A 15,473-nucleotide genomic window follows, 5' to 3' on the forward strand; every position below is an offset into this window, starting at 1 on the left:
TTTCCTCCGGGGCCCCTCTGAGCAGGAACACCCCCACCCTGCCTTCTGTGAGTTTGAGAAGCCCAGTCAGGCCCAGCAGGTACCTGGACAGACACCCAGGACCGAAGCCAGGAGTCTGAGTGTGGCCTGGGCCTCAAGCCCATGGCTGGACATTCCTCTGGCACCCTTCCCAGGGCAGTGGTGATGTGTACAAGGCCAGAGACCCTAAAGCCCCTTCCCTCAGCTTGTTGGGGCCTGAAGACATTGGCGCTTTCTCCGTCTGGCTCCGAAGCAACGGCGTTGGGGTGAGTGACCCACCTGCAGGAGTAACTTTCCTCCTTGGGTTCAGGTTGCTGGGAGCATCTCGGGGTTTGGTGGCAGAGAGAGAGGCTGAAGCAGCTCCGAAGGGACTGTGGTGGCTTTGGTAGCTGGCCAGACAGATTTTCAGGAGCCCGTGGACTCCTGAAAATTTGGGACTGACGGTGGATGAGTCTGGGAGGCGGGCCGGGAGTGGAGGCCTTGGCGCTGTGAGGGGCCAGGACAGTGGGAGCAGAAGGGAGAGCGTGTTACGGTAGAACCGACCAGGTGGGGAAGCAGGGGGTCAAGGCCTTGACCAGATTCCTAAACGGCTGGACGAGTGGCGGCCTTGCCAGCTGCGATGTGGACCTGGGATGGTCAGTTCTGAAAAGACCCAGAAAGACACACTCTCCCTAACTCAGCTGCCCTCCTTCTACCCCTGCCCCAAACCCAGAGGCGAGAGGTGCCCGCACTCTGGCTGCCAGCCCAAGGGCATCCGCCGGCCTGGCAGGGCCAAGTGTGTCTGCTGGTGGGCTGGGATCCCCCCGCCCCCCAGCCGGGCCTTCAGTGTTGACTTTTGCTCCCCCGAGAGCTCCCCAGTCCCCTCCAGTGGCTGAGCCACCCCAATTACGTCTCCAGCTGGTTTTTAATTATCTCATATCAGCCTGCAGAAATCTGCCTGCGTGGCCCGCCTGCTGGGGAGGTGTTCCAACTGCCGGGCGTTCCAGCTGCCCGTCCATCGCCAGGAAACCTCGGGCCCTGGGACGGCTTCCTTTCCGAGGCACTGGGTGGTCTCTCCAAATGGGGAAAACATTTCTTTCCAATCACATTTCTAACATCTTGTTAATATGACTTATTTAATAATATTTCTACAAAAGCCATCTGGGAATGGCTTGGTTGGGGACCAGGGAAGGGCACAGCGGGGCTGCCCTTGGGAAGGACAAAGTGGGTCCGTGGCGGCAGGACCAGAGCCCGAGTCCCACTGCTTCCACCGTCCGTGAGGGTCAGCAGCGGGGAGCTTCCCTTCTTTGAGCCCCTGGGCCCCAAGGCTCGGGGACACAGTGGGAGTGAAAGCTCTCTGTAAACTCTGAGAGGCTCTAGGAATGCAGGTGGGGTTATTTGCGGAGCCTCTGAGCTCAGCTCAGGAAAGAATCTGTGGTCTTATCTTGCTTAGAGCTAGGTAAGTAGCTCAAAGGCCCCCGGAGGAAATAGGGTCAGCACCCACCTCGAGGCATTTGCTGGGGCTCCAAGCAACAGCTTCATCCAGGAAAACCTCAGGATGCAGCGTCGCTGTTCCCCTTTGGGCCATTCGGCCAGGAGAAGGTCTCGGGTCATCAGGGTCAGACCCTGGCTTCCAGAGGGAGAAACGGGAAGTGGGGGGCTGCTGGCAGAGCCCCGATGTCTCAGCTCCTCCTGGGTTATCGCCCTTTGGGGCCCCATAGCAGCATGCTTCCTTGTCCCTTTGTGTCCATAAACATTCTTGATATCTGAGGCCGACGTAGAAAACTGGGTGTCCAGTTTTATAGCTCTTGTCTTTGTTTCCACAGTTCAAATGCTGGAGCTGTAGAAATGTTGTGGTGTGTGTGTGTGTGTGTGTGTGTGAGACACCTGAGCACTCTTCAGCTTGGCCGGGGCAGAGACCACTCCGCTGCTGCTGCTGCTTCGCCCACCGTCCGCCTTCCAGCCACGGGTGCTTTCTGCCACTTTCAGAGCTTTCTTTCTTTTTTGATTACTTTGCCCAAGAGAAATATCAGAAACAATTGGATTTGGCAAAGCCAGCTTATTAGAAAGGCTTTAATTAGAACCTTTTTTTCTTTTTGCTGTTTTCCTTTTGAAAACCCACATGCTGCTCTTAGCTCCAGGCGGCTTGGGGACCCGCCTGCCACATTCTTAGCCCAGACTTTCTGGTCAGGGCTGACAAACCTGTCAGCAGTGTGGCTGACACTGCCGCACTCCTCTCGTGCTCTAGGCCTTCGGCTGAGTGGGGAGAGGAAGGCGCATCAGAGTCCGGGAGGGGGAAATGCAGGCAGGTGAGTGCTGTGATGGAGGGGGGAGCGGCAGGGACTAAATGAGAGAAGAAGCAAGTAAGTCTCACCAGAGGTGTCTTGGGAGCCTTCCTGGAGGAGGAAGCATTTGAGCAGGGCCTTGGAGGGTAGTAATTTGGGGGGAAGTAATAACAAGGCAGGGTGGTTAGGGTTGGGAATAGAGGAGAGGTCTCTGCAGTGTCCCCTCTCCCCATAGTCCCAATTTGTTTTTCATTGTCCCCGCCATATAAGCCCCCCATGGGCCCAGGTGACCCACAGTTCAGACGTCCCAGTCAGCTCTCTCCAGCTCCTCACAGCATCCCCACTTTGTCATAAGGGAAAAGGGCTCAGAGAGGCAGGGGCTTACCCGTGGCCATGCCGGCCCCCCCGACTAGCCAAAGAACAGGCTGCATGCCCGTGACCTCCACCTGACACGAAAGGTGTGCGCCTTGCCCAGGCCGAATGCGGCCTCTGGGGAGAAACACATCCACGCGGTGCCCGGCGGGCTCTCTGCTGCCCCGGGACCTGGCGCGGGGCATCAGTGAGGACAGGCTTCTGCAGTGTGCGTCCCGAAACAGGGAGAATTATGCCAGTGACGATGATGAAAAACTCGGCAGCGTCTGAGTTCTGCCACAAATGATGATAAAACCACCAAGGTGACGTTTGAGTTCCAAGTTTCAGGCTGGAAAAATGCTGTTCCTGTTCTGAATCACTCTAATCTTAACAAGGAAAAAATCTTCCATGGAGAATCTAGGGTTGACTAATTGGACTTTCGTGGGAGTTGTGTGTTTAAAAAGCAATCAGTTCCAATAGTAACTTTTTGGAACTCAATTACTTGCAGCCATGCTGGGAAAAAAAAAAACAAAACTATAATTAATGGGTCAAACCCTAGCCAAACAATAAAATGAAAGCTTTGTTGTGTATCAAAGCAGAAATCAATTTCATTAAGGGGCAAAAAGCCAGAGATTTAATTTTGAGGAAATTCTCCACCCTGTGGACAGAGGTGGTCAGGAACCTGCCGGAATGGATGCCCAGCACCAGAGCCCGGGTTACTGAGGGCTAACAGTGGCCTTTCACAACTGCCTGTCCGAACCTCCCGAGTGTGGCCAAAGCCAGTGGGCTTTGGTTTTTATGTTCTTGGCCTGGTGCCCCTTCTAGTTTTGGTCAGGAGGTGAGTGTGGTCTTTACCCAATGACACCTGTGTGTCAATAAGACCCTGCCTGTCCTTTGGGACGCAGGAGAAGGTGGAAGAGAAAGGTGAGCTCAGGAGATCAGCAGACACCAGAACAAGATTGAGCAAAGATTTGGGGTGTCCACATTGATGGGGCAGTCACATCCAGACGGGTGCTGATGGCCAAGCAGGGGACACCCAGCAGGACGCTGGCAGTGTGAGAAAGAGTGTGCAGTGAGGGTGACTGGGACAGAAGGGACAGGAGATGCTGGCCTGTGCGGATGGTTGGAGAGAGAGAAGCACCCTCGGCTCTTCTCGCCTCTCAGGGGCCTTCCGAGGGCAGAAGGCACATCTGTGGCCTGCAGAAGCCCGAGCTCGCTGCTGCCTCTCAGCTGCATAAGTGGCACTTCGACTGAGAACGTGGAAGGACTTCCCCGTGGGCAGAGCCAGCTGGGGTTGGGAGGGGCTGTGTTGGTGGAGAGTAAGCTCCCCGATGTTGGGATTAAGCAACAAAAGCTGCGGATGCTACATGTCATGAATATTACAAAAGAGTTTCCATCATCAGAATTAGAATGGCGGTTCTCAAATTCATATGTCCTTCAGAATCTCTTGAAGAGCATATTAAAAGCAGCTTCTGGGTCCAAAAAGGCCTGGGAGCCACAGGCCCGACGACCCAGCCCCCAGGGACGCTGCCTGAGCACCAGGGCACATTTGAAGAGACTGTTTGAGCAACCTGCACTTGAGACTCCAGGGTGTCTGTAGTGAAGGCGAGTCCTTCCATTCAGTGTCTCAACAGTCCGTAATTCCTTCCTCATCCTGTGAGCGTCTGCTATGTGCCTCACGCTTCAAAGATCTGAGCTCTGCGGGAGGGACGTCGGCAGTCAACTCCTGTCACTTCATTGTGTAGATAAGGACACTGAGGCCTGAGAGGGCAGGAGCCAGGGCTGGGGCTAGGTCCCCAGTGTCCAGTTCAGAGTTCTTCTCGCTTGCTTCCTGGGGACTTCGGGGAACACTGTAAGCTGCTCCGTTTCACAGATGAAGAAACTGAGGCTCATTTCTCCGAGGACTGTTGGGAGTTGTTTCCACCGCGAGCCACTGTTAATTCATGTAGTTTGCAAAAGACCCTCAGCCAGGGTGTCTGGGCGGCTCACAGTCGGCCCCAGGCCTTGGACGTTCCAGGGAGAGCAGGGTCCTCCGTTAGGTGCAGGGCCAGGGCGCTGAGCAGGCGGGGCTGTTGGAGCTGGCGTTTTTAAAGGCCCCTCTGGATCTCCCTCTACTCTTTCTTTCTGCCTTTCTTCCTCTTTTCTTCTTCTTTCCTTTCTTTCTCTTCTGTCTTTTTGTTTGTTTTTAAGTTGTATTGGGTGCTTTGCGAGTGGGTCCCCTTCATAGCCATGCTGGTGAATGCCCTGGGGCCCCTGGCAGGGAGACCCCACCAGGACAGGAGCTGGCATGGAAGATGGCGAGGGCACAGGCTGTGCTTTAAGGATGAGGATGGCGACTGGGGGGATCGCTGCCACCTGCCATTCCCCTTCAGCTGATGGCATAGGTGGGGGTCGGGGGGGCGTTTCCAGCCCCTGGTTGACTGGGGAATGGGAGCTGACCTCCACCCCTCTGGGCCTCAATGTCATCCGTAAAATGAAGACAGGGAACCAGATGGTCTCAAAAGCCTCTGCTTAGCATCTTGTCTCCCTCAGAAACATTGGCTACAAAGCAGTACTCACAGCAGGCCCTTAATAAATGCCATAGACCGTCTATGACCAGTGTATTTTAAGCAGAAACTCTCTCCTCGTCATTTCCGCTGTTTTTATGTGGATCCCTGTGTGGCCCAGCGTGTCTTGGTGTCAGGGGGGCGGACCACAGAGGGGCCAGCACCCTGCCACCATCACCCAGAGACAGAGCCGGGCCAGGCCTCAGGGCCCCCGCGGCTGCTGGTCTGCCACCGTGGCCATTACAGGCCAGACACACAGACGGGAGATACACTTCGTGCTCGTCCTGGGCAGCCAAGCCATCAGGACAGACCAGATGGGCAGCTACTTGTATGAAGGCTCCGCGGGGCCGTGGGGACAGAGTGGGCGGTGGGGGCAGGGGGCAGTCAGAACCCGGAGCCCCAGCACTGTCCACCCCAGACCTCAGGACAGCCCTTGTGGGCGGGTGGTGAAGCTCCATTACACAGATGAGGAAACCGAGGCACAGCTCACAGTGACGAGGTGGAGATTCAGACCCAGACCTGGGTCAGCCCGGGTGGTGGCTCTCGCCCTGGTGTCTTTCGCAGCTCTCTGCCTTCCTCGGCCAGGAGTGCTCCCCTTGTCTCACCGCCAGGCTCGCCAGGGTTCACCCCGGGGTTCCAGCGCCCCTTTGCCTATAAAAGCCATCATGGGTGGCCCTCAAAGCCCTTTCCCCAGCAGCTGGTGCTCAGCTCCACAACAGGTGTGGCATGGTCCCCCACACGTCCGCTGGTCAGGGGACCAGGGGTAAGGGGGTCAGTCCAGGGAACAGCCTGGAGCACTTTGCAGCCAAGCTACTCAGCACATTCTGTGTTGTGTCGTAAGCCCTTAAATCAGTAGCTGGATGGCCCGGCCTTTGTCAAGTGTTCCCGCTTCCTTCACATGGAAGGTCTCGCCTCCCACAGCTCCTGTGAGGGTGGGCTCCCGTCATCCCCATTTCACCGATGAAGAAGCAAGGCCCAGGCAACTAGTGAGGGGTGTGGCTGTAACCTGGGCACTACTGAAATTGGGGCTGGGCGATTCTTTTGTTGCTCTGGGGGCTGTCCTGTGCGTAGTAGGCTGTTCAGCAGCATCCCTGGCTTCCACCTAAATGCCAGCAGCACCCATGTCCCCAGACATTGCCCACTATCCCCAGGAGAGGGTCAACTTGCCCTGGTTGGGAACCACTGGTCCCAGGAGAGTAGGGGCCAGGAGGGAACGTGTTCTATCCCTCCGTTGGCACAGGCCTTAGGAAGCCTGCTGTTGGCATGGTGCCGTCCCCAAACCTGGGATCCACAGGGCCCAGTTCTGTCCCACCTTCCTCCCTGTGTGAGACTTAGCCATCCTGCCCTCCTTGGTCTCCCTGGCTGGTGCGTGGGTGGCCCCCACCCTCTCAGGATGACTCTTGTTGGCTTGAGACCTTTGGCGCTAGACGGGAGCCCCTTCACCTTCCCCAGAAGGGGACCTGCCCAGCCAATGACATCAGTGTGATCAGAGTTTGAACCAGGTGTCCGTCTGACTTCAGTCCAGCCACTGCCACCAACCCTACCCATTCCTAACACAAAAGGGCCTTCGTGTTCCTAGAAAAGTCCTCGGAGGTAAAGGGGGGTGGGGGGGCACCACTCCAGAGCCTCTTTCCTCTTCCTAAAGCTCTGACATTTCATACATCACCCCCTCCCCTCGGATGCAGTTGGCTGGCCTCCAAGCATCATTACCCTCCTGCTTACACACCTCCAGTAATGGGAGGCTCGCTCCCTGAAGTGTCAGCTTTGATCATTAAAATCCTCCTGCCTGACACTTTGTTAGTCTTCTCCTGAGAAAATTGCCTTAAATGGGTTTATTTTGACCTGCCTGCTGCTTGGTGTGGCACAAAGCAGGCCTTATGCCTCCTCTTGTTTGACGGAGAGGCATCTGCCAGCTCTCCTGCCTGGAGACAGCTTCTGTCATGATTTACAGAAGGCCCTCACCCTGAGCCGCCAACTTGGAACTTGAGAAATGCCCAGGTGTCTCAGGAAGACTAATCGCTGCTGACGAATTTATTGAAAGTATAATTATTTGGTTGTAAATCAAATGGTTTGGCTCGGCGGCATTAACATTGAGACTTTTGTTTGGAATAACCCAGCTTTTGTGTCTTTGGCTCGTCGCTGTGACAAGGCAGTTTCAGACTGGGCTGGTGTGCAGGTATTCACCATGTGACCTCGGGAGCCCCTTCCCCCAGCTCCCCTGACTACTGGAACCTCTCTGCTAGAAGGGGCCTCCGTGCCGTGTCCCCACGCCCCCCGTACAGTGCATAGTTGGGGAGAAGCCCTCTCACAGCCAGAACTACTCCCATGCTGGTCCTCTGGCCTTAATGTCCTCTCTCAGTGACCTTGGCAAGTGGCTTCTCCCTCTGCCCTTGGCCTTCTCATCCGTGCAGCGGGCATCTTGCCACATGATGCCAGTCCTGCCTGCTTCTCTCTGGAGCCACAGGCTGGTCCAGCGTGGGCCAGGGGGGTGGTGGGTGTCATTGTACACCTTTTTGTTTCAGGCCTCCAGGCCTGTGCTGCAAGCTCACATCATGTGCACATGATAGCCGGTACACAGTAGGGCCTCAGGAGATAGTGACCAGGTGTCGGTCTCTAGAAGGCCCCCGTCACTTGAGATCTGGGCACTTCTCTCCCGAAGCAGGACCAGGGCTCTCCTCGGAGCAGGCTGCTCGACAGGCACAGAGTTTCTGGAGTGGCTGCCCCTTGCTCTCAGGTGTGGCAAGGCGAGTGTCCCATAGATGCAGCAAAACATCCATCTCCCTGCCAGTCAAAGAGGAGGTGGGTGGGCAGTAGACTGTCCGCATCCCAGAGCCATCTGCTTGTGGGAGCAGCGTTGCCAGCCGCAGTCGCCCTCCAGACCATCTCCCCACAGAAGCTCCCTTGCCCGTGGTCACAGCAGGTCAGTGTTAGAGCCAGGCCTAGAGCATACCCCTCTTCCCACTGATTCAGTTCGCGTCCATACCCTCCGCAGCTTGAGTGCACACCTGTGGGGCCAGCAGGGCCCCCTGGGCTGGCCTCGTGCCCTCTCCATGCCGAGCACCGGGGACGGGGTGTTCCAGGGCTCTGAGAGAGAGGGCTGGTTGCCGTTGTTTGTCGAGCTCGGGAGACCTGGGACAGCTTTCTCCCCTGAGAGTCAGCCTGCGGCCACTTGTTGAGCACATTTCAAACGTACAATCTGGCCCTGGCTGGTCTCCGATTCGATTCCCAGACAGGGCACCTGCCTGGGTTGTGGGCCAGGTTCTCAGTAAGGGGTGTGAGATACAGCTGATCAATGTTTCTCTCTCTTTCTCCCTTCTCTCTCTAAAAAAAACCAAATGTAGTCTCTGCTGTCATAGATCTAGCCCCAGGAATCTGTGAACAATATAAGATTCACACGTTTAGTTAAAATCACAAGAGAAGTCATTTGGGGGTCCACTTAGACCCCCCCAAAATGCATCCATTTAGAGATCTGCTGGGCCCCAGAGTGGGCAGGGCCCACAGGAAAACCGTAGCTTTTGGAGGGAACTGGCCTTACGTTCATTTTTTGTTTACTTGGGCCTGGGCAGTGGTTCCAGGAATTCCTTTTAGAATCCCGAGGAAAGAGATGGGCTTGACCCCTTCTCCCCTGTGGCCTCCTTCAGGCAAGTCCTCTCTGGTCTAAGAGGCACCTGCCTTTGTGCCCCCGCAGAGTCTTGCTGGTTCGTCCTGGGACCAGTGCTGACCAGACCAAGCAGACTCTGTGTCTGGCCTTGGAGGAGGCAGCTTTGACCCTGGATGGGCTGCACTTGGCACTGGCTGGAGCGGCCGCCCGCCTGCCCTTGGGAGCTCACAGTCCTGACAGGAGGGTGCATGGGGACTTGTCTCCCTGGCTCAGGGTAGACCCTCCCTCGTTAGCTTCTGGGTGGATGGATGGACAGACAGTGTGCCGGGCATGTGCTGCGGGCCCAGAGAGGGGCTGGGTTTGGCCTGCTGAAGAAACATCACAAAGAACAGGCAGGGTTCTTGACCTCAGGAGCTCACAGAGCTGCAGGGAAGCCAAGTCTCAAGGCAGAAAGAGCCCAAAGCATCACCTGGATACCTGGAGCCACCTGGGCGGGTGGCTGAGCAAGGGAGATGAGGCTGCCGTGGCCCTGCAGGGCCCTGAGTGCTTGCCATGAGCTAAGAAGTAAGCACAGGCTTGAGGGCCAGGCAGGCACAGTGAACTCCTGGCCCCTCCGTGCCCTGCAGGGGGCACACAACCTCCCGGAGCCTCAGTTCCCCCATCTGTGAACAGTGATAGTTAGCGACTCAGCGAGGTTGCTGTGGACGTCAGTGAGGCACAGTGAGGACTCCGGCAGCGCGGGTGTCGTCCATCCCGCAGCAGCAGTGGGGAGCCGAAGGACAGCGTCCTGGGGCACCTTGGTCAAGAGAGCACCTCCATTGGGGGAGCGGCGCCCCACCCGCCGTTCAGCAGGGTGAGCTGGGGAGATAGCCTCTGCATGGACTCCTGCGACGGAGTCCTACGCACCAGTCCCAGAGGGCACGTAAATATTATATGCAAGTATTTTTAAGTCATTTCATCATGAAAAAAAGCGATTTAACATAACTATTACCCAGGATTCTTCATGAAATATGCATCAAGCAATTAGGTCTAAAAGCGAGAGGTGAGGCCTCGCACCCTGCTCGGGCCGGCAGCTGCGGGCTGAGTGATGTTTTATTAAAGCCTGTGATTATGAGGCGAGGTGGGGCCTGCTATTAGGCCCTGCACGCCAGGCGTGTTTGATAGTCCTGGTGATGAGGAGGTGCTTCTTGTGATGATAATGAGCAACCTGAGCGCCACGACAGCCCCCACACCCCTAGCCTCTGGGGGCCTTACAAGGCTCATTAGAAAGGTCACCCACCAGAGACATCCCTAATTGTGACTTTGCTCTCGCAAGATGTCCTATCAAAGGAGACAGGGCTGACTCGGGAGCCTGGCAGGTGGCTGCAGCCCCTCTGACTCCCCAGGGACCTGTACCTTTCCAGAAGCAATGATGGGGAGGTGGGGTGGCCTGGGACTCAGGGCCCCTGGGTGCTGACGAGAGAGCCCACCCCCCCACCCCCGGCTGTGTGTGCTGGGCCAGAGTGTTGCTGTCTCTGAACTCAGTTTCCACCAGAGCACCCCAAGAAGGCGAGAGCAGACGGCCCCCAGGCCGCCCCGCCCCGGAGGCACTCTGTCCAGAGCAGCCGGAGCATCCCGTGCATGCTGGTTGTCTGATGTGGCCTCGGTCCTCCCAGAAATTTTTTATTTTTTTTCCTCTTTTTATGCTTGATGTCTGCAGTATAGAATTGGGAGTCATTAAAGCTATCCCTGGCATATGTTTTTAAGTATTCAACTGCTGTTAGGTAGCATCTCGTGGCAACATTGTGCTCGGGATATGTTATTACAGCACACCTCTCCGGTGTGTTTTGACAAGGCCTCCCCGACCTCCGCCTGAGTCGGGGTTTGACAGAGACAGTCTCCCACGGAAAGCCTGCTCGCCTCTCAGAGCCCACCAGCCCCGTGGGAGGGGTCACCGCCCTGCCTCCGTGGCCGGGCCTCCGAGGCTGGGCCTCCCCAGGTCAGGACACGCCATCCTCAGTCCCTGGGGTGGCCTCTCACTGCCAGCCGTGCTGCCTCTGCCCCGCCATCAGCCCGGCAGGCTCGGGGCCAAGCGGTCCCTTGGTCAGGATCTAATGCCTCTGGCTGCCCACCCTGCCTGGCCCCATGTGGAGTGCTGAGGGCTAAGTAGGGCCCTCTCCTAGAGCAAGATGGTGCTGAGGCCCGGAGCACCGGCTCCGGGGAAGCCCTGCCAGCGAGGGAGACAGTGGCCCCACCGCCGCTGGTCCCCGTGTGGCATGGGGTCCGCCCCCTCCCCGCTGAGCCTCTTACTCTCAGCAGGAGGCCTGGCTCACAGCAGTGCTGAGCCCAGGGGGAGGACCATTCTTTGGGGGGGAGGGTTCCATTGTGAGGCCCAACTCTTGGCCTTTCTACCTCTTTTGGGGAATGGTCATGCCATAGGGTCAGACTGGGGGTCACAGGGCCTGAGTTCTCTCCCTCGGTCTCTAACTGTCATGACCGACCCGCCCCCTTGGTACCGCACAGTTACAAACCAGCTTTCAAGTGTCGGAGGAGCAGACAGTGGGCCTGGGGAGTCAAGGAACTACGGGAGGTGCTCACAGCCCTGCTGCCTCGCAGGCCCTTCTGCTGAGGTGGGAGCATCGCCATGGCATCTCTAATACCTGGTGGCCGCTTCGAGCCTGTGACCTGGGAACAGGAGCTTCTGCTTCTACCTCTGGCTCTGTCAGCTGTTGCCACCCTCCCAGCCTACTACCCTTGCTGGTTGTTTCAGTAACAACCTGTGTGAAAATGTCCTGTTAACCCACACGAGTTACTTTCCTCGATGTCCTTAAAAATTAAATCAGTGCTTCCTGCAACGTCATACCCGGAGGGCACACAGAGCCTCAGCGTTCAGACTGCTCACAGCCAGCCACTGTGATCCTGCCTTACTCTGTGAGCTGTGGTCTGGTGCCCTGTAACAGGACGACTCACAAAGAGGAATCCATGTGCCCGAGGCCACGCCTCCCCCGGCCTCAGCCAGCTCTTACCTGCAGCCCCTGCGCTCCCCCCACCTGCCCCTGGTGGCCTCTGAGAACACCGACTTTCTTTTAACTGTCCCGCGTTCTCTTAGCTCCGTTCAAGCAAGTGCGGTCCTTCCAGGCCAGCAGAGAGCGGCGGGTGGCCGAGCCTTCGCTCAGATGGCTCTGCGTTTTCCACTTATGCACACACCATTTCCCTTCTAACAGCTGAAGCAAGTGCGCCTCCTGCTCCTCAGACGCGTTGAGGCAATTCTCAAATGAAATGACCCTTCACTGCGGAGCAGAACTTGCCACAGGCTCTGTAATTAGAACATTGTCAGCCTTAAAAAATCTTGATTTAAATTTCAGTTCTTTATAGGAATTATTCTCTCTTGAAACATAATTGCTCTCCAAACGATTTCCTTTAAGCCGAGGGTGACATCTCTAAGTACGCTGTTATGAGCCGATGAATTGCTCGGCGCCTGCACTCCATCACGCGTTCGCTCTGCCCATTTGAAAATGGTCCCGGAGTCCAAACTGATGTGTTAAGAGAAGAGGTGCTAGTTAAGCGAGGGGACCTAGTCCTGACCGGGTCAGGTGTGTGTGCGCCCTCCAGTGTCCCCGTGAGAGCAGCCAGAGCCAGAAGAGCCGAAGCTTACTTAGAAAGGAGCCCTGAGTCCACGCAGAGCCCTCCGCCTCACCGGGGGAAGGGCCTGGCTACAAGTGACCGGCGTCCGGGAAGATAACTTGGAGAAAGCGGCCGGAGTCAGAGCCCCGGCTTTTCTCACTGACAAACTCTCAGTTATTTTAGACTATGCTTTGGAAACCACAGCATCCGCAAGGGAGGCGGCGAAATAATAAGGGCCAGGCTCAGAACTAAGCGGGCCGAGAAGGGCAACCTGGGCAAAGGCAGATCGACGGAGGGCGGAGTGATCTGATGCGGCCAGGGCCCTGGATGGGCATGTGAGAGGTCCCCTAGGGGCAGGTGGAAGCAGCACGGCCTTTGCCTTCGCGAGCCGCGCCCTACCCAGCAGGCTGGTGCAGCTAGACGGCTGCAAGGGTCACAGGGCACAGAGCTGTGCTCTCATCTCCAAGGAACCAACCCCCTGCAGACGCGAGGCATGGTGGACACAGACCCTGCTCTGGGGAGTTCTTGGAAATTGGGAAGGTGTATACCCAGCACAGATCCTCCCCATACGCCGTTGGCTAAAACTAACCACATGGGTACAGTGGCTCCAAGGGAGGCTGGGAAATGTAGTCCCGGCCGGACGGCCCCCTCCCGGTTACAGTACCGTGCTACACTAAAGGGCAAGCATCAGTTTTTGGAAAGTGGCTCACCTGCCATCCCTGCCACACTCTGTCCACATCTGTAAACTGGGGGTGATGACCCCTGTCCTGACCAGTGGTACACCTCACACCTTCCAAGTGTCAACATAAAAAACGCCCGATCCTGTGAGAATTTTTATGAGTTTGAGCCAAACTGATGACAAACGCCAGGAAGCAAAGTCTCAACGAATTAAGGGAACGGCAGTTATGCGCCTTATTTTATACATTACAGTCAGAGGAGGAGGCATAAAGGGGTCACGTGAAACCCATCTGCGATAGATTACAGAGGCAAAAGGAGGCAAAGGCGGGAATCTCCGGGACTGGATGAAAACTAGACCGAGTAGACACATGCTCCTTTCACGTTTGTAGGTATAGGAGAGTTAACAGCAATTAACAGTCACAGTGAGGGTATCCGTGGTCTCTGCTCTGGTGCCAGGGCTGCCCCTCGAGGGGTCTGGGGAGAGGAAACTACTTTGACATTACGAAGGTGTGTGATCTTTGATGCAAAAGGACAGCTGACAGGCTCCCACCCCAGGACATGACTGCCTGCCATGAACTGCTTCTAGTTCAACAGCTTTGATTTCAGACCGTCCTGGACGGTCAGGACTTTGGTCTCTGAGTTCGTAAGGCTGCCACACCAGCCTCCCCTGAGCTCATCAGGTTTCGTCCGCGGCCCCCTTTTCGCCCACACAGGCAAGGCTTAAATACTTGACTGCATGAGTAACTGGCAGAGGGGCTGGGGTCTTGGGGTCCACAGACGCCCTTGCCGCAACACCAGTGTCTGCTGCTGGTCCCAGGTCCCGTGCCCTGGGGGCCCTGGGGGAGCTTCCGGTGCAGCTGTATTTTGGCCAGGCCTGGACTTTGGTCCCGGCTTGGAGAAGTGTGACTCACAACAGCTCCATGGCAGGATTTCTTCTGTCCTGGGCAGGAGGACTCCTTGCACCTTAGTGGGAATTTGGCCAGAGGGATGGTTCTCCACAGTAATGGGTATGAATACACGACATGTCCTTGTTCAGAGCTAACCCGAGGGGCTGAGAAATTGCTCTCCTGCTCCTCAGCCCTCCCGAGCCTGTCCCCTCCTCCTGACTGCAGTCAGGACGCACTCTTTGCCATTCTGCAGATCCTAACAACCTCTGTTTTGTTTCCAGGAGCAACCAGGGCTTTATGCACATGAAACTGGCCAAAACCAAAGAGAAGTACATTCTGGGTCAGAACAGCCCCCCGTTCGACAGTGTCCCAGAAGTCATCCACTACTACACCACCAGAAAGCTGCCTATCAAAGGGGCTGAGCACCTGTCCCTCCTCTACCCTGTGGCTGTGCGGACCCTGTGAGCGGACCAGCCCTGCCCCAGCCTTGCCCTGCTCTGCGGCAGGGCCTGGAGTTGGAGGAGCCGGAGCCCCGCCCACCGGCCCGGCCAGTCGCCAGCGGCGTCCAGTTCGTGTCGTGTGTACGGTGCCAGCGCACCACTGCATGTCTCTAGAAATGCTGTCGCCACTACAGGGGGCTGGAGACGGCCTGGTAAAGACAGAGAGACGGCCCACTAGCCGCCCCAGCCCCCAACCCCACCCCCTCCTTGAGTTTCTGTGAATTAAAATATTTGCAAATCCAAAGAGATGCCTTCCAGGATGAACAAAGGAGAGCAGCTCCGAGGGGCGGGGCGGGAACTCCCTGGGCTGCAGCTCTTTGTTCTCTGAGTTGCGAATTCACACCTGTGCAAACCCCACTGGGCCCCCTGGTGCTGGGAGCAGAATGTCAGTGCTGGGAGAGCGCGGAAGGCCCCCGGTGGCCTGCCTCCTCTCTGGTGTGTGTGTTTGTGTGTGAGTGTGAGCACATAACATACGTGAGAACATCATCACACACAGATGTGAGTAAGCCCACTAATCCACTCTTAGTCACTCATTGTAATCATTAGATCTTCAAGGAATCATTGTGCGGTCAAAAAGAGGATTGAATTATTTATGAATAGGGTGTGTAAATAAAATAGTCATTTAATATATATTCTTAGCCCTTTTTTTAACATCTATGCACCAGAAAGGGTCTCTGAGGGGGCTGTGCTTACCTGCGGGTGTGTCTCCTGGACCTGTGTGGAGGGAGGCAGAGGCAGTGGGTGGAGCCGGAGTTTGCTTTGTCCCCAGAGAGTCAACCTGCTGGAGAGGTGACAGTAGCCTCAATTGTCAACCCAACAGCCAGGCTCTACCTTCTTCCCACAGCAGCCCGGTGGGGGCAATTCTGCATTAAACCCTCAGGGGCACGGCACCCAGCAGCCTACAAAGGACTCCCCCGGTTTGGTCCCAGTCACCCTGTGAGGCATTTAACGGGTGGATGAAGGGGGGCTCAGAGAGGGGTAGTAACCTACGTGACTTCACTGTCATCCTGCTCCGCGGGAAAGGC

General features: G+C 56.5%; 1 protein-coding gene across 3 annotated transcripts in view; it reads left to right on the top strand.

Moving 5' to 3' along the window:
• The window catches only part of SHB (SH2 domain containing adaptor protein B), a 122,390-nt gene extending 107,312 nt beyond the window's left edge, over positions 1 to 15,078 (top strand). For all 3 annotated transcript variants that reach the window (XM_037140758.2, XM_037140761.2, XM_037140760.2), the window contains one exon: positions 14,230 to 15,078. In XM_037140758.2, coding sequence (XP_036996653.1) covers positions 14,230 to 14,413 — 184 coding nt within the window. In that variant the 3' untranslated portion in view covers positions 14,414 to 15,078. The remainder of the gene's footprint in view (positions 1 to 14,229) is intronic.
• Positions 15,079 to 15,473: the final 395 nt, after the last annotated feature.

The sequence above is a fragment of the Artibeus jamaicensis genome, unplaced genomic scaffold (genome assembly GCF_021234435.1).
Source record: "Artibeus jamaicensis isolate MK-2021 breed Jamaican fruit bat unplaced genomic scaffold, CSHL_Jam_final scaffold_1964, whole genome shotgun sequence".
Lineage (NCBI taxonomy): Eukaryota > Metazoa > Chordata > Mammalia > Chiroptera > Phyllostomidae > Artibeus > Artibeus jamaicensis.